At 40.4% G+C, this 23,828-nt stretch overlaps 1 protein-coding gene across 40 annotated transcripts in view; it reads left to right on the top strand.

Annotated features, from left to right (window-relative positions):
* DTNA (dystrobrevin alpha) overlaps positions 1–23,828 on the top strand; it is a 233,755-nt gene that overhangs the window by 135,675 nt on the left and 74,252 nt on the right. For all 40 annotated transcript variants that reach the window (XM_069779269.1, XM_069779271.1, XM_069779268.1 and 37 more), the window contains one exon: positions 1,782–1,862. In XM_069779269.1, the coding sequence (XP_069635370.1) occupies positions 1,782–1,862 (81 nt within the window). The remainder of the gene's footprint in view (positions 1–1,781; positions 1,863–23,828) is intronic.

A 23,828-nucleotide genomic window follows, 5' to 3' on the forward strand; every position in this document is an offset into this window, starting at 1 on the left:
TGCAAACTTGTTTATTTAGGATTAATACTGCAACCTAGGAAGCTCAATGAACCAGAGTCTCATTTTGCTTTGAATCTTTACATCTTGTTAAAAGGGTGAAGTTTTATAAAGGAGCACTGGAAGCTTTTATTAGTAGCTTTCACTAAAGTTAAGAGGGAAAAAGTTAAATTCATTTTACTCATTGGTCCTGTTAAAAAAGGAAAGACTTAGGTGTTACAAGCATTATCCTCCCCTTTACCAGTTAAGAAGTTTTCCAAAAGCTGTCAGTGAGATACTAATGGAGAAGAGAAAAACCTGTGTAATTTAACAATAAAGCATATGATGAAAAAAAATAAAAAAAGCTTTCCAGACCTGAAGGTAAGTAGTTAAAGGTAGGTTCTCCCAGAAGCAGATGGTGTTAAGACAGCCAACGGGCAAAAGGGAGTAGCTGGGAGCCCTGGGAAGATTGCGTGGGAGAATTCGGTCAGGAAAAGAGCAGAGTCTGTGGAGAGGGGAGAGTATCATTCTTGTTTTCATCTCACAGGTCAGGGCACATTTGAAAAATTTGGGTCCAAAGGATGGCAGATTGTTTAAGAAAGTGTGGGTGAACGATGCCAACATGGCCACATGTACAACAGGGCAACTGAGCGGCCAATCTAATAATGTCAAGAGGAATCTTAGAGAAAGCGTTCAGGAAGCATGTGTAAAAGCAGAATAGGGCCATATTCCACTCCACTTCTCTTGCAGCCTGACTGTACCTTGTTTGGATGTGTTTCATGCGGACAGTTCCTTGAGAAACTCTGGTTTTTGTAACTTGGTACCTTGCTCAACTGAATAGAACAGGTTTTACTCCTGTTACAGGGCCAACCACAGTGAAAAAGCAAATACGCAAAAATGTAACTGAATGTGTTTCCATTGAACGTGTGGTAAAATTAGTAAGCAGTCTTGTATTTCATAGGCCGTATTGTAGCTGTGAGGCAACACTTCTTTAAGACGTACCAGCCACAAAGGAGAAAGATTTAAATCACAATCTCCTCATCTACTTTTGGGGGGTTTGGGAAGTGTTACGAGTGGTACAAAGCAGCAGGAGGCCTAAAGACACTGTGCCAGGTTCTGCCCCCATCCTGGTCCTGCTCTGCTGCACTTGTATGTGAAGTAGCTACCAGTCAGTTTATACTCATCTCCTGGACAGCTGCTTTGGAAATGTTGCCAGATCTTTAAGTTGGAACAGCCAGGGCCAAGCTATGTGTGAAACAGAGAGCTGACCCTCTGAGGTCTCCATTGCAGAGAACATACCTCTGCAAAATAGAGAAAGGCCTGACACCCTTTGCATTATTTTTGCCCCCCTTCTGCAGATTGCTATCAGTCTTTTTGTCATGGCATCGATATTTTTTCTTACTTGGTTTACTGGCAATACCTTGTTCTGAGCAGACATGTCAGCCAAAGATATTTGTTATGAGCTTTATTGTTAAATATTAAAATTAGATGGAGGTTTTCCCTGCTGTTGGAGCCTGGCCAGCGTGTCTTTTAGCCTGCAGCTTGACCAGATTGTTCTTCAAAGTGACAGAGGCAGTGGGCTGACTGTTCCTTGCCTTTCTTTATAAAAGTCTTTTAATACTGTAGCTCCTGCCATTCCCCTTCTTTCTCCTCACCCCTCTCTACTCTCCCTGCAAAGGGGAGAGCCTTGAAAATTATTAAACAGAGTCAGCTCATGTGTCCTTTTTGTTCTCAGGCTTTCCTGCTAGCAAAGATATGCACAGGTCATATTCCATACAAATGACGCTGTTACTCTCTTCCACTAGGGGCTCAGGATCTGGATCGCATTCGTTTGTCCACCTACAGAACAGCATGCAAGCTTAGATTTGTTCAGAAGAAATGCAACTGTAAGTATGTCAGCGCTTCCTTCATACACCATTGTTATTAGCTCTCCATTGCACTCCCCAGTCTGTCCTTCACACGAGTCACAAACTGGGACTGTTTGATCTGGCATTGCAAAGGACACTAATTAGAGTGCCTGGGCAGATTTTAAATATTAACCTGTTTATATAAGGAATTTGTCTCAAACATGCCAGCAATTCAGGCATAGAAGGGTGGGTCATGATGCAGGCCACAACTTTAATTAATAAGCATGTTAACTACATTCTCCAGTTTTCTTGTAAGATAACATTTGCAGGCTCCAGCAAGATCCTGCAAATCAAATGCTTTTATAGCAGCTCCATGAGAAGTGGTGGTTCCAGCCCTTGTCTATTTGGGGTGCGGCAAAGTAAGTGCAATGTCAGTCAGCCCCCTTATTTCCAGAAGGCCAGCTAGAGACATCTCTTCTAAGAGGGTGAACCTGCTTGTAATCCTCTGCATGTCTGTCTTTCTTCGTCTAGGCTTCATTCTTGAGAAGTTTCCCACTTGATTAGTGACTTTTTAAACGTATCTTCTGAGATTCAGTCTTTCTTCCTTTACAGCTGCAGTTTCTATTACTACAGTCACGTGCTGTGAACTTTAAAGGGGAAATACATATAAAATCATTTCTTCTCCATCCAAAAAAGTATGCCAATACTTAAAATGGCAGCTTTTGGTTTATGCGTTTTACCGGACCTTTCCACACCGAATCAAAAAAAAAAAAAATCCTAACCAGGGTAACTCTTGTCAGCAGTAGCAGGAGGGAGAGGCCTAATGCAGAGAAAACAAGTTTTTTCAGTCTTCATATCTAAACTAGAATGACAGCCTGGCTACGCTTGTGCTACACACAGCGGTAAGTATGTTAAGAAATGCAAGTAAAGATTAACCGCCCTGGAGAGAGTTCCTAGTTTGGGGGTTACGTCTACCTGTTACGGAAATGTTTAGCTTATGCTGTCCAAACATACTGGAGAGGCCAAATTGTGGTGGAAAAGACTTTGGAGAGTATTTACTGGGTTATTAGCTATGGAGCTGGTCGTTCAATCACTTCCGTAGCACATTTCTCATGTGTTTAATGTGTGTTTAGCTGAAGTATGAATTAAAGGATTAGTATCACATTATAAGCAGGCTGCCAGACACAAAACCCAGGAGGGGTTTAGTACTTGCCCAGCGGCTGGCTTCTCCCATTCAGGAGGAAATGCATTGAAAGACACTATGATGTTGCATTCAATTGTTTATTTTATTTTTTTAAATTTTATGTTTAAAAGGATGAATTTTTCACTTCATTTTTATGATAACAGAATACAATAGTCTGAGGTGACAAAAGTATCCAATTAAGTTGACAGTGATAGGAAAGTCGTAACACTAATTGCTTTGATAACTGTATACAAAGCAAATGAAAACAACTAAGGGTGCAATAGCCTTATTGTTGGGAGTGGCTGGCTGGCTAAAAATACTGGTTGTTAATCTTAACTTTGTTCCTCTTACTTATCAACTGTGATCTGCTTTTTTGGAACTATTGCTTGTCTTCACAGAGAACCAATACACATGCCCTTCAGTTTGCCAGCTTGTGCCAAGTTGCTCATGGACAGTGCTTGCCTTCTGGTTGCTGTTGATAATGTAGGAGAAGTGATTTGATGGTCTTATATCAAGACTTATGCTGTATCAACCTCTTCTGAAGAGAAAAATAAAAGGAAGAACTTAAAATGTCGTCCTAAGAATAAGGTTCTGTGCAACTTAAGAAATAATGTCTGTTGCTCTGGAATGGGCTGGATTGCGTGCGTCTTTTCACCATCAAGTACAGTTTTCTTCTAGTTGTTTCTAGTAGACTGCTGCTCTCCCAGATGGCTTTCTCTTATTAGTGGGAAAAGAAGTCATTCATTCACCTGATGTGATTTCAAGCAATGGCTGTCCAAGACAGAGCTTCTAAACATAGAGCCACTGAACTGAGCACTGCCCTGAAATGGTTAATATCAGACCTCCAGCTCATGTCAGCTACTCTTTTGGGTTTTTTACCCTACAGAAATTGCCATTATGCACCACCCAATAGTAAGCTCAGGAGAAAAAAAAAAAGGGGACATAGAAAAAAAACATTTCTGCTGCATCTGAGCTGTTTCATTTAGGGGAGAATATAAAAAGAAAAAGCTCAAAGGCAGTTCTGCTCCACTCCCAGTGCATAGCACCTCCTGTCACTCAAGCCATCTTTGTCTTCTTTCAGCTGTGCTCTCCTGCCCTGCCCTGGCACACTGGCCCAGACTTACTAGGAAAAAATTGCTTGGAAAGAGTGTATTTAAGGGATTCCTTTAAAGAGCTAATTTAATAAATTGCAGGGAGCTGCTCTTGGCTACAAGCTGAAGGTGTATGAGGATGGAAGCAGAGAGCTGCTTTGAGTGCCCGAAGTGGCTGTTCCAAGGAAAGCAGAGCAGAGGTTTTATTAACACCATCTTTTTTACCCGAAGGTGCCCATTAGCATAGACAGTCACAGGGTATCATTTAAGAGGCAGCTATGCTTATCACAAACAATACACTGTTTGTTTCTGCTGTCTTTAATGCAGACACAGCCACAGGTTCATCTCCTGCCCTCCTTTGTGAATTCTCTCAGTACAAAAGGGTGTTTTGCTGAAACCTTCAGCAGCAGGCTGGGTTTTACTGGTGAAGGAGGCAGTGTGCAACGAGAGCCATTCTCTCTTGCATTTCTCCTGAAACTAGTTAAACTATCTGGCCAAAGATTATAGAGGAGGTGAGAGTTTACCACCATTTACCAGAATACTGCTCACTACATGTGTTGCACTTTGAGTACTACCACTGTTGATCAAATTAATTGCTCCATGGAATTATTTCATTTTCAGAAGAGGAAGACTGCTTTAAAAATATTTAGCCAACAGTCTTCGAAATTGCAAATATATGTCTTTCTGAGAATTCTATAAAACTTTTGGAAAACTACTATGCATGCGAAAAGTATTTCTTTTATAAAAATCTCTCTGAGCATTTAAACCAACAGGCAGTTTAAATAAAATCAGCAAAGTGAGAAAAATCGGTATCAGTCATTGCAACTATTTGTCAAACAGGATAGAACTGAATTCAGTCCAGCCTTATTCTTCAGAAAAGCAAGAAATTCTTCTTAAGAACTCAGAAAATGATAAGTAGATAAATTTGAAAAAGCTCTGATGTTATCTTTCAAAGAAAAATTCCTGCAAACTTAAGCATTCCCCTTTGCCTATGTTAACGCTACAAATAACTAACAGTAACATTTTCAAATTATTGTTGGCACACCTCTGAATCTGCTAAGTGCCCAAATGTGGGATGCAATATGTGACAAAAACCCCAAAAGTAAGAGACCCGCAAAATCCTACATGCAGAAATCCTAAAAGTTGGGAAGCTTTGTTAGTGCACCATAAATATAAACTCATTTTATCCTTCGCTATTTCTGCTGACAATTTCTAAAATTGGTATTAATTAAAAGAGGAACTGTAGGTATTGCAGGGACTTTTGAGGATGTGGTGGGTACAGAAAGAGATGATTGCAGGCTACTTGCTTATTACTTTGCAGAACTCCAGTAGCAATAGACCTGTTGCAATAGCAATAGTCTTCTCTTAGTTATAAATACTAACACAAGATGTAGATACGTCTTCCGTAAAAAAAGAAAAAAATAGAAGAAATACTAAAGCAGTCTTGAGAAGATCTTGAGATTTGGGCATGAATAATTCTAAATGAATGCCAAGAGTCTTGGACAGACGGACCCCAGAGAAAATGCTGCTGGTGGTTACGTCATCTTCAGATCTCAGAATGTAAAGCAGGAGTGTGTGAGCTGACTGTTGCTGCTCTGCTGGATCATAGTGTTGGATATAGTCTCGGAAATAGCAGCACCCTAACCATTTGAGGTTAAATTTCATTATTTGGGATAATAAAAGCAGATAGGAAGCAGGTGCAGAAACCTGATCAGACATGCTACATGTTTATTCCGGTCTGTACAAAATGCACAAAATGCGAATAGCTGACTTCATCATCAACTAAATTTTCTAAATGTGCTTTAAAGCTAAGTAGTGCATGCTGCAAGAATCAAGGAGGGAGATGGAAAAACTACAGGTGAGCACCATGAGGTCTGCAACAGTCACAGAACTTGAAAACCCTGCGAACCACTGTTGCTCTAACGAAGTCAAACATCAGGGTATTGTCCTTCACTTCACCTCCAGTGCATCGGAGCAGGTTTTGGAGCACACGATATACATTCTCACCATAGAGACTCCTGCTCAGCTCCCCTTACTGCCAGGAAAATGCCATCTTAACAAGGTTGATAACAGCTCTTTATCCATAGCATTCAGACACAGAAGCATAATAGGCTTTTCTGAAAAAAGGCATGAAGGACCAATGACAGCAGTCGCATGTATCTTTCAACATTCACCAGTATTCAGGAACCACCAAAAAGCACAATATATAGTTATCCCCAGTGATCATTGTGCAGTTGGTTTATTTTAATATTTGGTTTTCAGTGAATTTATTAAACCCCAATTGTTTATACAAAAAAACATGATGAAATATCATGTTCATGTGCAAATTCCCTCTGGGCTATGGTGGCAGCAGGAGTAGAACATAGCAACATATCATAATCAAAACCATCATACAATTAAACATCACTCACTAATACAGACCTGTACAGCTGGAAAACTACTGCTGTCCTTGATGAACTCTCCTGACTGTGTTGTAACATTATTCTATGACTCTGGCTGCAAAAAGCAGATTTTGCTGATTTCCCTAGATCGGAATAAATCATTGGCAGTTGAAAGCTTGAATCTAAAGCCGTGCTGGTGATTGATAGTTATATGAGGCTTAATTAATGCAGACAAAAAGGGAGCTTGTTTCTCTGGCAGTTTAATCCTAACACCTTAGGGTTTCCGTGTCTTTGTTTCTCCCTTCAATATTCTTCTGTGTGAGTAATTTTTTTTTTCATTGTTTTGTTGTATCCAAGTTGTAGTACAGCTGTTTCCACATAGGCGGTGCAGCTGCCATGATTGTGATGGAGACCTTGTGACTGTCCGAGACAGTCTCCTCCACCTCCACCCTGCTCTTCCTCCTGCCTCCTCTGAGCTTAAGTAGTCACAGCTAAGGCATGTAGGCATGTCAGCTTAATTTCCATACATGCACTTGGGTGCCTCTCTGATCTGATCTGCCTTTTTACATTTGTTTTAAGTTAGAATAATTTCTCACCCTCCTGAAATATAATAATTTCCCACTGAAAATGAATGGCAGTTACTGTAAACACACTATTTTTAGATGCTTTTCTTAAAGCTTTTTTCCGTCTGTACTCTTATACCTCTTGTAACGCTACAGGAAGCTGCTGAAACTGGTTTTGTTCTAGAAACTGACAATTTGGGTATCAAATGATACCAGCCTGTGTGAGCTAATGGCCCCTGTCAGGATGGCAAGCACTTTTTAAAAATTATTTGATTAAACCTAAATAAAATTACTAGAGTTTGGGTGGGGTTTTTTCTATACTGGGCTGACACTTAAAATATTTTATCCCATCCCATTCAACATGCCATCTACCACAAGATGAAAAGTCACAGTATCTGGTACTTGTAGTAAAAGGAAAGGATATGAAAGTCTTGATTCCACACTGGAAATGGTGCTGTGACTTCTGTGTTACCCAGTGGCTGAGGAAGTCACCAGGACATCCAGGTTCAACTTTCTCTTCTGCATGACAAAATATGCACTGATCTTGCATATCCAAAGAAGTTCTCTAAACACAAAGCTAGAGGATATTCACAAGTGTGCCAGTCTGTTCTGTTGATATTTAACCACCAAATCTTTCATGTTTATGTGTTAATTGATTTAGGAACTGACAACTGCTCCTCTTTACTTAAACAAGACCTCTTACCACCATAGTATAAAGCCATTCTTTGACTCAGCGAGTATTTATTTTCTTTAAAATGAAACGGAGTGCACCAGAAATGCTCGATGGTGGTATCCTTGGTGTGCAAGCATCCCGTGAAGATCCCTGCCATGGCAGGAGGCATTCATTCTCAATATCCTGCCTTTTACTTCTCAAGAACTGTATAGCCCATGCAATTTTGTGATTGCCCCTCATTCTTTTTTTCTCAGGATCACCATCAGAAACAGAGCCACCAAATTACCATGATTACAGAATTGTTTAGATTAAATATCTTAATCCTTCATCACCATAGGTATCCATGGTTAGTGCTCTGTTCTCATTGTTGGTTTTTATCATGTTTTTCATTCCATCTTGGAAGCAATAAAGCGCAAGATAGATTCAGGCTGGGCCACAGAGCAATCAAACTGAATGACAAGCAATGTTGCCTACTTGAGAAGTGCAAAAGGTCTGCTTGGCTGCAATTTGAAACAATCTGCCTCTTGAATTTGTGATCATGGCAGTCTCATATTCTTCTAAACCCTCAGTGATCAGTCTTCTATGAGATTAGCTTAAAAATCCTATAATCTGGAAAAAAACCCCACCATTTTGAGTTCTTATTTTTATTCTTCTCTGTTGACCATCTTGGATACTCTATGATCTGCTTATTATTATTACATAAAAATGGAGGCTGGAAATATTAGTTGTGTTTTTTGTTTTCTATTTTTACGGAAGCTGAGTCTTATAGTTCAGTTATATAGTGAATGATATTATTCACACGGCTCCAAGCGATATAGCTTTAAAAAAAGAAAAAGCACTCTATATTACAAGAGTCATGATACTATTGTGTAAGTTACTAATTCTGGTATCCTGCGGTATTTGAATAATGGAAAGAAAGATGAGTTAATGATTTTAAAAACTTTTTTGTTCCTTTGTCTTTACCAGCGACTTAGAGACTAAATGCTCCTGGAGCTGCTAGTACAGTTCCATATGGGTTTCCAGGCAACTATGGGGAAAGGATGCATATATTATACATTCTGCATTATGCATCAATTATTTAATCAAAAGTTCAAAAGGGCTTGATTTAGCATATTCCCTGCAGACAAATCCTTCATAAGGATTTTACTCTGTTAAGTGTTCACTCACAGCACAATATCCTGAAAATGGGTTCAGATTTTCTTTTCTTTTTCTTTTAACTGTAAAGTTTATTAATATGCTTGACAGATCATAATAGCTGTTAGAGAGCTGACATATAACCGTATATTTGGCATATTCATTGAGGGACTACTATTCAGCCTTTTCTTCAATGTTAGCACGAAGTGTACTGTTACTACATAAAGGGGTTGTGGTATCTCAGATGTCCCTGAGTATTTGCTCTTAAAGGCTACCACTGCAAGTCTGTCTCATACACGGTCAATACAAGAACTATCAGTGGATATTTGGAATTCATTTTAATGTCAAAAAGAGTGCACCAAACAAGGATATGTATCTTAAACTCTCACATTTCCATTTGCATAGAGATTGATTTTTCAAACATACCCATGATTCCAGGCGGCTCCTGTTAAAAAATGAGTTGCAGAGGATTGTCAGATAATATTATTTTGTCCTTTACAGAGGAAAATGACTGAATTGGCTTCCTTTGAGTCAGAAGTCGACAGACACGTAGACTAGGCCACGTCCCAAGTATACCTACAGGCTGCCCCCTGCTACACAGGTTGCTCAGCCCTGCCTCGATGCAGACAGCTTTTGTAATTGGATCATAGCTGAAAATCTCTTCTTACTGACTTCCTGAACTCTGTGAAAACTGCTGTTCACTGTGCTATTTCTGATGGCTTTCCTGATGCAGGTGGAAGGTTGGACAGTCTGTTCAGTTCCCCACTGATGTCTCTGAACATCTGCTTCGGGTAACAGGCATCAGTCACCTTTGTCTGGCAGGCTTTGGATTAGTTACCCAAAACCAGAAAGTTTCTGCATCTTATTTCACATTGGTCCTCCTAATGAACAGTTCAAACAAAAGAAAAAAATTATTATTAGCTTAGTACTCTACTAGACAGTCTAAAAATCACAAAATATACGCAGATACACAATCTCTCAGAAACAAACATACCTTGGCGATCACAGGATCACTGTATCTTCTGAGGGATGCTGCTTCTTCACATGAGAGTTTTTTCTTCTTTCACCCTCTTGTTTTTCCCCTTAAACTGTAACTGTGTTTTTAAGTCTCCTTCATCATTTCTCTGTCCCTTCTTCAGCTTCATGTCATTATCTGTGGCATTTGCTTGATCTCTGACTTCTCTGCAACCCTTATTCTCTTGGCTGTTCTCTCCTTTCCTGTTATCCTCTTGGCTTCAAGCACTTTCTTCAGGCAAACCTTCTCTTACTTTTGAGGCTTTGTTCCCCTTCCCTGGGCTGTACTGGTCTGTCCTGTTTGGGAATTTGGCTGGGCCTGTCCTGATGTCAAGTGAGCACCTCCATAATGTGCTAAAGTGCATTAAGCAGTGTGACTTAGTGCCTGTCGTGTGTTGGTCATTCTCATATTTTTTTGCCATATGACAACATATGTATGTGAAAAAGGGGAAAAAAAAGTAAGAAGTCATCCTTGGAGTAGATCTCAGTGAGTTTGGTGATCACGGTCCTTTGTTCCTAGGGAGCTTCAGTCCATCGTCTTGAACCAGCTCTGCCTCTCTATTCTGGACTTAAAGCAGTAAGTCTTGAGGAGTCATACATGAGCTCAGTGCATACATGTTTTCTGTAGAGAGTAAAGGACAGTTTTTATGTCCTTGCAGAAAATTGTTTTCCTGAGAAGATAAGCTGCAGCATTTTGCCCTATCTGTGTGTTGTAGCATTACATTCTCCACTGCATCTGCTGAGTTGGGATTTTTGCTGACTTTTTTTTGCCCTGTCCTGGTTTTCACATTGTCACTCAGCTCTGGAGAATGAGTAGGCACTACACAGCTTTCCTCCACCTTAACCACACAGTCTGCACCATCTTCCTGCCTAAACAGTGATCTCCGTCACAGCCTTACATAGACAGTCTGATCTGTCTCTAGCCCTTCCTTGTTCCCTTTCAGCCTCCGTCTCCAGTAACTTTTACAAATAAACCTGCTGTGGAGCCAGCAGGGACACTGGCTGTCTGTGGTGAATGTTCTCAGCAATTATGGGCTTCTTCAGGTTGAAGACAGCAGATAGTCCACAGAAGGAAAATCAAGAGTGTGGGACCTGACATCATTTTTACTATAATTCTCTCCTTCTGTAATTCCCAAGGAGTCTTTTTTTCCATGTTCATTTGTTTTCAGAGTAACATCAAAAGTTAGTTTGTGCACCTCTAACAATATAAATCAACTTCATAACACCCAGAATATTCAAAGAGAAACTTTTGCTTAACCATTATGATATTTTTACTCACCAGCTGCAGCTAGTATTATTTTCTGTAAGTCTTAGTGGAAGATTTCATACAGCATATATCTGGTGTGCTAGGACAAATTGTGAGAACAGAAGATGTTGGCCATAAAAATAATTTCCTGCTTTTGTAAGTGTGAAGAGACTGCACAATATAATGTCCTCAGTGTGCGTTCTTATTAATACAGTTCTGGGACTCTACACAATGAACATTCAGCTTCCTGGCATTAATGTTTGTGATATACAATGGCTTTACAGAGGCAGTTTTTCTTGTGCTGAATTAAGGCATTCCTAGGCTGAATCCAGACTGAATTATACCTGTGATATTGTTGTTGGCCGCAATGTCTATGGCCCTTTACTGAGCAAAGTGTGGGCTAATTCCACAAGTTCTGTGTGTGCTCAGCCTTTTCTTCGGTCCATGTGGATGGATAGATGGATGTCTCCTTTCCTGACAGAAAGTAAATTGAAAGTAACTCTGTTGAACTCACTGACATTACTATGGCACAAAGGAAGGAATGAATCAGTCTCTCGATGTATATTGTTTGAGGAGGTTGAACTCAATTTCTGATAAATGAAGCTGACACTAGTATCATACTGCATCTCTTGTAAAGGTGCTGATCTTCCCCAGGTCTAATTTTCCACATTTCATTCATTTATATTTTGCCTTGAAACTCTTATTTTGTCTTGGATTTGTAGGATATCTTTAAAGACTGCATGTGTAAAATAAAGTATGACAGATAAGTGGCCATGTACATCGAGACTCTTACTCCATCTAGGGGCCCTGACAACATCATTAAAGAACTTCTGTCACACAGAGGAGGAAGGATAGATGTGTGGGACTTCAGCCAAGTCCCATTTATCTGTCATTTTACATTCTGCAGTCTTATTTCCTTTCTCATTGTTGCTGATTGTCGAGCTATGTTTGTATCAACTGGAGCTTTTCTTCTTTTCTTGACCTGTGTCGTGGTTTCAGCTGGGATGTAGTTAACTGTCTTCCTAGTAGCTGGTACAGTGCTATGTTTTGAGTTCAGTATGTGAAGAATGTTGATAACACTGATGTTTTCAGTTGCTGCTCAGTAGTGTTTAGACTAGAGTCAAGGATTTTTCAGCTTCTCATGCCCAGCCAGGGCACCTGACCCAAACTGGCCAACAGTGTATTCCATACCATGTGACGTCCCATCTAGTTTACGAACTGGGGAGTGGGGTGGGGAATCGCCGCTCGGGGACTGGCTGGGTGTCGGTCGGCGGGTGGTGAGCAATTGCCCTGCGCATCATTTGTACATTTCAATCCTTTTATTACTACTGTTGTCATTTTATTAGTGTTATCATTATTAGTTTCTTCTTTTCTGTTCTATTAAATCATTCTTATCTCAACCCAGGAGTTTTACTTCTTTTCCTGATTTTCTCCCCCCTCCCACTGGATGGGGGGGGAGTGAGTGAGCGGCTGCGTGGTGCTTAGTTGCTGGCTGGGGTTAAACCACGACAACCTGTTTTTCATACTTGTTTCCTTAAGAGATGTGAAGTTTTAGTGTGTGTTATTGCAAATTGCTGCAATGGGAGCCACTGCAGTTGCCTCCTGGTATGGGCATCGTGGTTACTGAGCAAATGAGCTGGGGAACTGGAGCACTGAGTGGTTCTTGCAGAAGACATTGCTTTGAATATGAATAATGGCAGGAGGGCAAATATGGAACGATTGTGTGAACACAAAGCCAGAGTTTAGTCAGATATTCTCTACAGTTTCTCTGGATGAGATATTGTCTACTCAGATGAACATGATACCCCCCAAAAAAGGCTCTCCCAGATACCAGGATCCATCTCTCCCTATCTCAAAGTTGATTATAGCTCAAATCCCAACAGATTTTGGGGCAAATAAATCCTGTTGTTTTCAAATGTAATAGGTTGTTTAAATACCTATGAAAGCTTGAACCTATGGCAGTAATTAGCACCTCCATTACCAATCTCAACAAAAAGTTAAATAATATTAGAGTCTGAACTGTCCTTATGACTTCAGGCATAAGATGCTTTTTCACCAGTCCTGCGTGTCACATGAGTGCTGTACTTCATAGCAATGCTCTTGCTTTTAACAGCTGAGGTTGATACTGGGATTTTGTCCCAGAAACCCTCTGGATTGACCCACACTTTTCAGAAGAGAGAAGTATATGCCATCACTCTTTAGTATGTTTCTTCTGTTTGGGGGGTGAAAAATGCAGTTCTGGTATCAGGCAGTTTACCCAAGCATTAAGTTCAGCTTCAGTATTTCTCTAATTATTTTTAATAGATGAAAACATTATGGGCCAAATTCAGTCCACTTTACAGAAGAAATTATTTAAATTAATAGAAGAAGGATTAGCTTAAGGATATGCATATCTGTAAAATATCACATCTTTTATATTCAAGGAAATGCACAATTCATGTTTCATCAGTATTCTGTACCTTGTGTTGCTGTTTACAGTCTTGCCAACCCTAAATGATTAAAAAAAAATAAATTAAAGAACACAAAATAACCATGGATCAAACTCTGAAAAACAGGAGATGGGCCAAGCAGGGTTTTTGTCTTCAAGCAGTTCTAAATGTATAATAGGTTCTCATTCTTTTTCACTGACCTTTGTGATATGACTGAACCTTAAAGGTTGACAATGTAATCGCAACTTGTTTTCTATAGCCATGAGGGAAGAAATTGTTATAAAGAAGTGTTAAATCGTGTATTCTCTTGTCATCACAAGCTATTTTTTAAAGAAAACAGCAGTTAATATGAGATTGGGATTAATACCCTGTATCCTCAGAGCTGGTAAGATATACTGCTTCAAAATTAATGAAAAATATAAATAACCCAATTTGTTAACATTTACATTCACTTTACACTTGCTTTTTGCTGGTAACAGTGCCAAAGCAAGCTGTAGTCCTCTTGTGGCATGGGGAGTTTTTTAGGCGGGATAGAGGGAGCTGGCAGCGGTTGTATCAAAGGAAAAAAAATGAAGTTATTTAAGAGAGAAAGATGTAGTATTAGTCAGACTTGGCATCTGAAGAAACATACTTCTGGAGGAGATTTTATCACTGTAATGAGGACATTCAACATGAAGACATTCTGCCCTTTCCACCTCACAGGTTTGGCACAGTTTGCCATGTGATCACCTGTATAGGACATCCACACTGCCAAATCTCCAAGCACATGTCTTGATTCAACTAAGTACATAGACAAGGGCATTTTCTGGAGGCAGCGGTGGGGATGCACACAGCCTTTGATTTGTGTTAGCTCACTTGTCCTTGTGCCAGGAGAGAGTTAAAATGTTACATAGCAAATGTGTGCTGCATTTACTAAAATATACCCAGTAGTGCCATCCTGTGGTCAGGACTACAGCTACCAGAAGGCTGGTGCACCGTGTCCTGCTTGTTTTCTAAAAGCTGGTTTGTCTTGCGTTGTTACACACAATCCGAGTCGTGCCAGGCTCTAAAATGACGGGTTTCTTCTCATATGTACAGTCATTTCTGAACTTCTAGTTCCCGGGAGGGCTGGGATATGGCTTTTTCTTCTTTCTGGAAACATTTGTTGAAAGTCTCCATAATTCAGTTTCTGTCACCAGATCTATAACAGAGAAAACTCTGAAAATCAACTCCAGATACAGTATCACCCAGCCCTGGAGATGTTTTTCGCCACCTTTTGGGAGCACAGAACTTCTTCCTAATATATGGTTTGCTGTAATATAGTGCAGAAGAGTTACATTTCATTAAAAATTTGAAATGCTGTAATTTTACTAATTGAAATATGAACTCAGATGTGAGGCAAATTGACCTTACTTTAAGACAGATGAGAAAGCTGTTGTGTATCATACATATTTAGTAACCAAGTTTTGTTACCTCGTATCCCCGTGAATTCTTTGGCTAATTTAAAGCTGACACTTGCAAAACCCATTTGAAGGAACTATTTCAGTCAGACTGAGGCCTGATCACACAATGCCTCAAATAAAGCCTTTCTCATTAAAATAGTATTATGCTGGGATAACAAGAATAATAGAGGTGCATAATCTAGGATTACCATTGTCTGTTGTGGGGGAGGGATTTATAATGTTTCTGGCTATGGAATACATGTAGCAACAGGTCTGTTATTTACACATTGGTCTTTAATTCATAAATTTGATTAAGTCTTAAAACAAAGAAAATTATGTATAATCAATGGATTTAAGCTATGTGGCTTACTAGCAACAGTGCAGACTTTTGATTGAGTGGTCTTTCCTGGTTGTCATCAAAATATTAAGAAGCTTAGAGTTAGATTTTTTAAATTATTTTATAATGTCATACTTCATTTTCAGCATTTTGAATAAATGTTTCAAAGCATGTTTAAAAAAAAGGAAACACTTTCCCAGCATCTGGATGACGAGTAGCTGACAACAGTTTCCTAGCCCAGCACTCAGGGTGCCTCGCCCACTGTTCCCTTTTGCAGAATCGACTGTCATTAGTGTTGCTGCTTGGGGAGACTGATGGCCTCTTCTGCCACCCACAGAGAGCCCTTCAGGCTTCAGTTAAATATAGGTGAGACAAAATAGGCAGGAACTGACAGCAGGGGGAGAAGGAACTTTTATTGTAAATTAATGTAAGAGAAGAATTTTACTGGAGATCTTTACATACTCTTACACCTTGGTGGATTTGTCAGGTACCATACTAAATGTAAAAAGACCACATTTCAATGTATTGTTAGCCTAATGGTTATTCCTCATTAGTGGCACTTGGCCAAGTTGACAGACACTTCCAACAGGCCATGTTTGTTTAATATGCTGTAGTGATCAGGATCTCAGAAAGTTTTAGAATAGCTCATTTTTCCTTCTGGGCAGAACAGTAGGTGAGGATACAGCAATGCAAGCCCAGGTATGTGGACAGGAGAACCTTTAAAACTTTTCCCCAGAATTTTCCGTGCCTTGCTTGTAGACATCATGTCCTGCAGATTTCCAGACACCCAGCAGCCAGGTTTGGCAGCCACTCAGAAATGTCTCCTGTGCATGCAGTGTGCAGCTTGCTGGCATGTGCACTGAGAAGCCAGCTCCTGGTGGTTGGGACATCACTTGTCCCATGTGGTATCACATGGACCGGTGATCTGCATGAATTCGGTGAGTCCAAACGCAGCTGACTTACTCCACATGCACAGTAGTTCAGAAGAAAGAAGTTTCTGTTGGCTGCTCTGGATGCTTAGTTCCTTATCCAGGCACTCCTCCTCACTCTGGGTGTCCACCATTGGGGTGGGCAGGTAGAAGTGGGTAGCCTTAGTCCAGCTTCCCGCTGAGCCAGTGCGTACCACACACCTGCGCACTATCACAGCAAAGGCAAAGAGGTGAGGAGGAGGAGGAATGCCTGCAGCTGACAGGGGACTAAATGAAACCATGACCTCCCTCTGAGATCCCTTGGCATTCCAGGGAAAGCTTGAGGGACTGTCTGAGTACGCAGAGTGCCATGAAGGCCCTCTGTACACCTCACACAAAACATCTTGAGGATGTGGAGGCCTCTTTCCCAAGCATTCAAGGAACCTCAAGGCAGGCTCTGTGGTTTTTTGTTTATTGTGTGTGTCAGAAAAAGGACTTGGAGCACAGCACACTTGAACAACAACTTTAGAGAAAAATCAGTAAGGCAACACTGATTCCTCTCCAGTAAGAGTTATTATGTGTTTTTGCAGTATAAGTTCATGATTAGACAAGGACATCACAGAACCACAGAATCGCTGAGGCTGGCAAGGACCTCTGGAGAGAGCAGGGTCAGCTAGAGCAGATTGCTTAGGGCTGTGTCCAGTTCAGGTTTGAATATCTTCAAGGATGGAGACTCCACAGCCTCTCTGGGCAACCTGTCACAGTGTTTGACAAACCCTCACAGGGAAAATCTATTTCTTATGTTTAAATGCTTTCTTGTATTTTGATTTGTGTCCATTTCCTTCTGTCCTTTCACTATCCTTTCCCTGAGAACAGTCTGGCTCACATCTTCTTTACTCCCTTGCATCAGATGTTTATACACATTTATAAAGTCCCCCTGAACCTTCCCCCATGTAGGCTGAATAGTCCTAGCTCTCTCAGCCTCTCCCCATATGGCAGTTGCTCCAGTCCCTTCATCATCTTCATGGCTGCTTGCTGGACTTTGGACCCAGCACTCCAGCTGTGTCACCAGTGCTGAGTAGAGGAGAAGGATCACCTCCCTTGACCTGCTGGCAACACGCTGCCCAATGCAGCCAAGGAGGCTGTTGGCTGCCTTTGCTGAAAAGGCGTATTGCTGGTCAGCAGCCAGCCTGTACTGGTACATGGGGTTATTCCTTTTCACGTTCAGGACTTTATATTTCCGTTTGTTGCACTTCATGAAGCTCGTCTTTGCATATTTCTCCAGCCTGTTGAGGTGCCTCTGAGTGGTAGCCCAGCCCTCTGGTGTATCAGTCACTCTTCCCAGTTTTGTATCAGCTGCAAACTTGCTGAGAGTACACTCTGTCCCATCATCCAGGTCATTAATGAAGGTGTTAAACAGTTTTGGCCCCAGTATCAAGCCTGGGGGTATACCACTAGTGACTGACCTCCAGCTAGATATGGTGCCACTGATCACAAGATTTTCAGCTAATCTGTTCAACCAGTTTTCAGTCCACCTCACTGTCCACTTATGCAGCCCACACCAACTAGTTTGCCATTGAGGATATCATGGGACACAGTGTTGAAAGCCTTGCTCAAGTCAGAATAAAGAACATCCACTACTCTCCCTTGTTCCTTGAGCCAGTCATTTCATTGTGGAAAGCAAAGAGTTTGGTCAAGCATGTTTTTTCAGTCATAAATCTGTGCTGACTGTTTCCAATCCCCTTCTTGTACTTACCTTGCTTGGAAATGGCTTCCAGGAGGATTTGCTCTATCCCCTTTCCAGGGACTGAGGTGAGGTTTTAGTTCACTGGATCCTTCTTCTTGCTCTTCTTGGAAATAGGAGTGACAGTGGCTTTCTCACAGCCCTCAGGAACCTTCCTTAGTTGCCACAACCTTTCAAAGACAATCGGGTGGCCTCGCACTGACATCAGCCAGCTGCCTCAGCGCTTGTGGATACATTCCCCATCAGGTCCTATGGACTTGATCATGTCAGTCTGTTTAAACATCCCCTGACTGGATCCTCCTCCACCGAGGTTGTGTTCCTTGCTCCAGACTGTCCCACTTGTTGCAGGGGCCTTCGTCTTGAAGATGAAGCTTACCAGTAAGCCTTGCCAAATTCAATTCCAGGCAGACAGTCTTTGAGAAGACTTTGATTTTTGCAAAGAAGTAAATGTTGTCAGTGGTTACTCTTGGTTATCAATATATCATCCTCTTACAACTTTTCATACTGTTGTATGGGTCTAATACACACATTTCTAAAAATTAAAGCATTTGGGGATCAGAATAACATGGCAGTAAATATTGTGAATATTTCATTAATTTCTTCTTTAAACTTGCAGGATTTACTCACCAATCACTGTATCTACAAAACCTAGAAATCAAATGAAATAGCAAGAAGATGCAGTGAAATACATTTTGACATTAACAAGTTCAGATATGTGCTGACAAGCTAGAAGTCCACCAGTCTTGCTTTCGGAAAACAGTGGTGACCAGCCCAAAACCTGCAGAGCATTCGGAAGTGGCCAAACGGACACAAAGCTTGATGGATCAGCTGCTTAGCGGGTGCCCAGCTATGCTAGAAATCACTGTATGAGCTGCGTCTGGCAAGGGAGGTAGACAAGGAGCCTAAGAGACATGGGAGCAGGAATAGGAACGTACAGGACATTTCCAGCTACGGACTGAGCGCAGGTTCAGATATTTGGGCAACGAGTAGCCTGGGTGTGCCAGGCCGTGTAGGGTGACAGCTGTCACCAGACGTACCCAGCCAAAGAGTTGAGTACCTCATTTTAGCCCTGAGCAGAGGCAACACCCTGGTACATTTTCTTTTTCATGTAATTTGGCAGCCACAGAGCGTTAAAGACTGCAAGCCATTGTAGCTGGCACGTTGATCTGCGTAGTGGTGGGATGTGCAGATAAAGCTTTTGGTGATCATGCTACAGCCGACTGATTTGAGGGGCAGCTTGGCCACAGACAGGTGTAGTTTAGAGGGAGAACGTGCCTCCCTCAGTCCTCCGTTACCCACCTGGCAGCAGGAGAGAGGGAGCCAAACAGAAAGCGTGAGTAACTTCCCAGGGCTTCATAGCAGTGGCAATGACAAATGGCTCCAATACCCTGATTTGTGATGGGTTCATAGATTCTAATCAAAAAAAGAAGAATTGTCTAACATATTTTATAATATTTTTAGGATTGTTAGACAAGGAAGCATAAATCTGTCCCTTTTAATGAAATCCACCTGAAATACCTGACATACATTCAAGTGCCATTGATTTCAAATGACAGTACTAGTATGTTTAAACTCAAGCATGTCTGTAAGAGCTTTGCTGGACTAAAAGCTTAATGAAATGTATACTAAAATTTTGGAAATAATTTAAATTAATACTTCTTTAAATTTTTTTGTGTATTCACCAACAAAGGAAAATCTATCAAGGAGGAATTCTGTATCAGTTGGGCATGTTTAACCTAGATTTAGTTAGACCTACTGTATGTTAAGTAAATTTGAATTGATTATTAAAGCCCTAATTTAGTCGATTCCCTTGTTTGATTAAATGTAATCTCTTCTTCCTCGTCCATTTAGTAATAAATGGAAAGATAACATTGTAGAGTTCATGGTTCAGGTGGAATACAAAAAACACAGTAGAACAGATGAGGAGTTTTGCATAAGTAGATCCATTTAATGGTAAGAAAGCTTAAGCACACAGGCTATTTTTAATATTTTTTTTTTTACTACCTAGAAGATAAACTTCCACTACAGGTTTTTTTTTTATGTTTGCTTAGGGCAACATCATTTCTTGACAACTGATGTTTGAAGTAATCTGCCTCCTTTGAGATTAGTGATATATCCAAGATTATCTATATCTCACATCCTTTCCATAATTCTAAATCAGCTGCGTGATGGAAAGAAGACTTCATTTTTTACTGCATAAATAAATTTTAATTTCTTTGCTTTGAGTTGAAAAAAAAAATGAGTATAGTCCATCTCTTCTCTCACAGTTTGACTGTTAAGATACTGTTACCTACCAAACATAAAATTACTAGTTGCAAGTAAATTAAAGTTACTAGTTACAATAAATTAAAAATAAATTGGTTTCCTGCTAATGAAGAGACTACAAAATGCTTGAAGAGAAGAGGGAGGGTCAAGATCAATAAAATTGACATAAGCATTTATAGTAAAAACAAAATTTTGTCCTAAATTCTCCTTTCTCCAAATGTATCCAGAATACACCTCTTCCACAAATTAACCTGTTGGCCGAGTTGTAGGTGATGGAATTCTGCACTGTAACTACTAATTACTCTTTTTCATCATCAAAGTAGTAAAAGGCAATAGGAAAAGAGGTTCTGAACACAGGTAGAGACAGAGGGGCAGGATGTAAGACTTCAAGGGTGTCTGAAAAGATTTTAGTTTGAGGAAAATGTAAAACTCCTTTCAAACTGAACTAGCCATCTTTCATTCCCCCTTATATCCTGCAGAGAGGGACTGATCGATTCAGTTACAATGCGCTGGCAGCAGGCAGTCTCCAAATGTTGTTTTAACAGCTGAAGGAGTCCACTGAAGGAAATAACATTTGTTATTTGGAGTGTATTTTCGTGCATTAATCTTAATTCTCTGCCATTCAGCCAGGGTCTCCTCCAAGTATGCATTTTTTGGTAACAATTGCTATGGAGTGAATGGCAGCCATCTGTAATGCTGTTCATCTGCGTTGTCCCACTTCTGTCCAGATACTGAACTTTATTTGCATTTGCTAATCATTATCTGTCACAGAATATGCTCAAATATGAAACACTCTATGACAGTGTTTAAATATTACTTAATCTCATGAAAGTTAGATTAGCAGACAGTGTGTGCCATAGAAGGTCTAATAATGCAGATGTTTAGCTTAGCTGTGACTTTAGAAATCACTTAACAGAAAATCTAAAGGGAAATGTATAGTTTAGCAATTGCTTGTAGAAATAATTTACATTTTTTTCAGACATCAGGCAAATGAGGGAGATCTTCTACACCTGGATAGCTGTGCTGTTTACAGAGTGCGAGGCCTGTCTAACGGGTCCGTGAAGATTGCCTGGGCTGCATGATTTTGGATTTCCTTATACCACCCAGGTGCTACATACAAGCAGCTTTTACTCCTACTGCCCTAGTGATCACCTGCTGACACTGAAGAAACAACTGACAGATTTCTATAGTTTTACAAATCCATTTCAGAAAGGGCATCTTTCTCATGCTGAGGGATAATTGCCTTTTCAGAGGGAAATGTGAGTAAGGCAACAAAATTAGCAACAGCAATGAAAAGTTAAAACCAAACTTGTGGAGTTTTACTTTGTTGAGGGAATGTAAGGCAGGTTTTAGGAGAGCGAAAGCTCTCCTGCATCTGTAAGCTAGTTTGTTACACTGCAAACTCTTCTTGTTAGCATCATAGTAGTATGTAGAAGTCAGATTCAGGTTTTTTTGGACTACATGTTGTGCAAACAAAGTAAGGAGATACTCCTTCTTCAGTGAGATTAAAACATTCTCAGGTATAGATAAATAAATAAATAGGCATAGCAGGTATTATAGAAAATGGGTAGCAGAGAGGATGAAAATTAAAATGAGAGGAATGTAAGGTTATGCAAAGTTTGCAAGGTTGACATTCTGTTACTACATTGAAAAGATTACAGATAACATATTAGCTGTAGGCATAAATTTCTAATAGTACAAATGAATAGCGTGAAGCTTGCAGAGGCCTGTGTTTTACTCTGCCTTTTCCAGTGTTGATAGTTTGATTTGGCAGCATGATATAATACATAAGAGTCTGCTTACTAGGTGAGTAAACATAAAAACCCCCAGGATTTGAAGTGATCAGTGGGGCACTATACCCAGATGTAATCTGCGCGCGGTTGAGCGATGCAGTCTAAGAGGCTGTGACTATGACAGGATCTGGTAGTAGCTGATACAGATTAAAGTATTTATTATTCATATTTTATATAAAACCTGAATTATTCTATGCCATGTAGTAGTCAGAACAGAAAAGACATCTTTTCTTAATGTTTAAGGAGCAAGGTGTGGGATTCATCTCAGTTAAATTTACCAGCTCTGAGGTTACATGTCTCATGTAAACTTGTCGCTTTAGGCTTTGTCTGTAGTCAATGAAGAAATATGGGCACCTTCAAAGCACTGTTCATCCCACCTGGCTCCAAACAGCTGCTTTAAGGTGCCTTTTGCTTTCCCTGACATTAGAGGGAGCCTTGATCACCAGCTGACAGCAGACATCTGATTTTTGACATTTAAATTTAGGTGCATGAATTCTTGTCCATGACAAGTGGCTTGAGTAAAGGCCAGAGACTTCAGTCTTTTGTACAGCAGTCTAACAAACTCTCCTTGTGATTTTGAGCTAGATACTTCAGCAGATATTTTCAAAATTAGTAGATGTTGTTAAACGTCTGGCTCTTGTCCATCTTCTGTTTCCTCCTCCACTTTCCAGACTCTGTAGAGAGATTTGAAATTCATGAATAAAATGCAAAATAAAATAGTGCGGTAGAATTGTTGTTTATTCAGCTTCAAGTGGAACAAAAGTGTTTCTGAAAAAAAAAAGCCCAAGTAAAATTATTTATAGTACAAATGCACAGCAGTTCCTTGAGACTAATATTTAATGGTGGGTGGGGGGCTGCGTAATTTCCAACAAGTGATTTTCTCAGTCTTGTGCCCTACCTTTCTGGCATACCAGTGAATATCAGGATAGCTTATGAGGCTTTCAGGTTAGAGTTAACACAGAAACCAATATTTTTTCTCTCAGATGTGTTAGTGTACTGATACTATTAGTCCCACGTCTGCTAGCCTCTGGATATTTCCCTTCCCAGGACCATCATCAAAACTAACTCTATATGACTATGTTATGAAAAATACAATATCGGTGGGAAAAAAAAAACCAACATGAAAATCTGACAGCCACATAGTATCAGTACTGGATCATGTGAAGAAAAAAGACACCAACCCCCATTGCAGCCTCATTCATTGGGCCAGCTGTTTTCCTCCATGCTCTCTCATTCAAGAGTTTTCCACTACTAGGCTGTGGCAATTAAAGTTAAATTGCTGCATGGAATTAATTTCTCACTGTTAGGGAGTCCGGATGTCTGGTTCATCCTCTGGGGATGTCCTTTTGTCAATGCTGGGGAAACCATCGTAGTTCCCTGCAACTGCGGAAGTAAACTAGATACACTCATGGTCAAATTGCTGTGTTTTTTCCTCCGCTCTGATCAGGTGCAGGACTGCTTGAGAGGTACCCCCGAGTAGCTCTGATGACATGATTTGTTACCCTTTATATTCCCCTTTTCCACCACCACGCTCATGCACTCCCAGATAAACAGCCTGTCCCTGTTTATTCTTTACCCACTAGCTCCAGTGTTGCTGATTTGACATCCTTATTCATATTTATGGTAGGGTTGCCCTAGTAATTTCTGCCTTGGTCAGCAGTGCTGTTAAGCTAGTACACCTGTTTGTGCTGTTTCTTGGGTTGCTATCTTGTTAGTGTAGCCGCAAGTCAAGGTTAGCCATCCGCATATGCATTACTCCCTTTTTGCTGTTTGCTACGCCTGGCAATTTCTCACGTTGTTACAGTTCAGGTTCGACAGTGTGC

The sequence above is a fragment of the Haliaeetus albicilla genome, chromosome 3 (genome assembly GCF_947461875.1).
Source record: "Haliaeetus albicilla chromosome 3, bHalAlb1.1, whole genome shotgun sequence".
NCBI lineage: Eukaryota > Metazoa > Chordata > Aves > Accipitriformes > Accipitridae > Haliaeetus > Haliaeetus albicilla.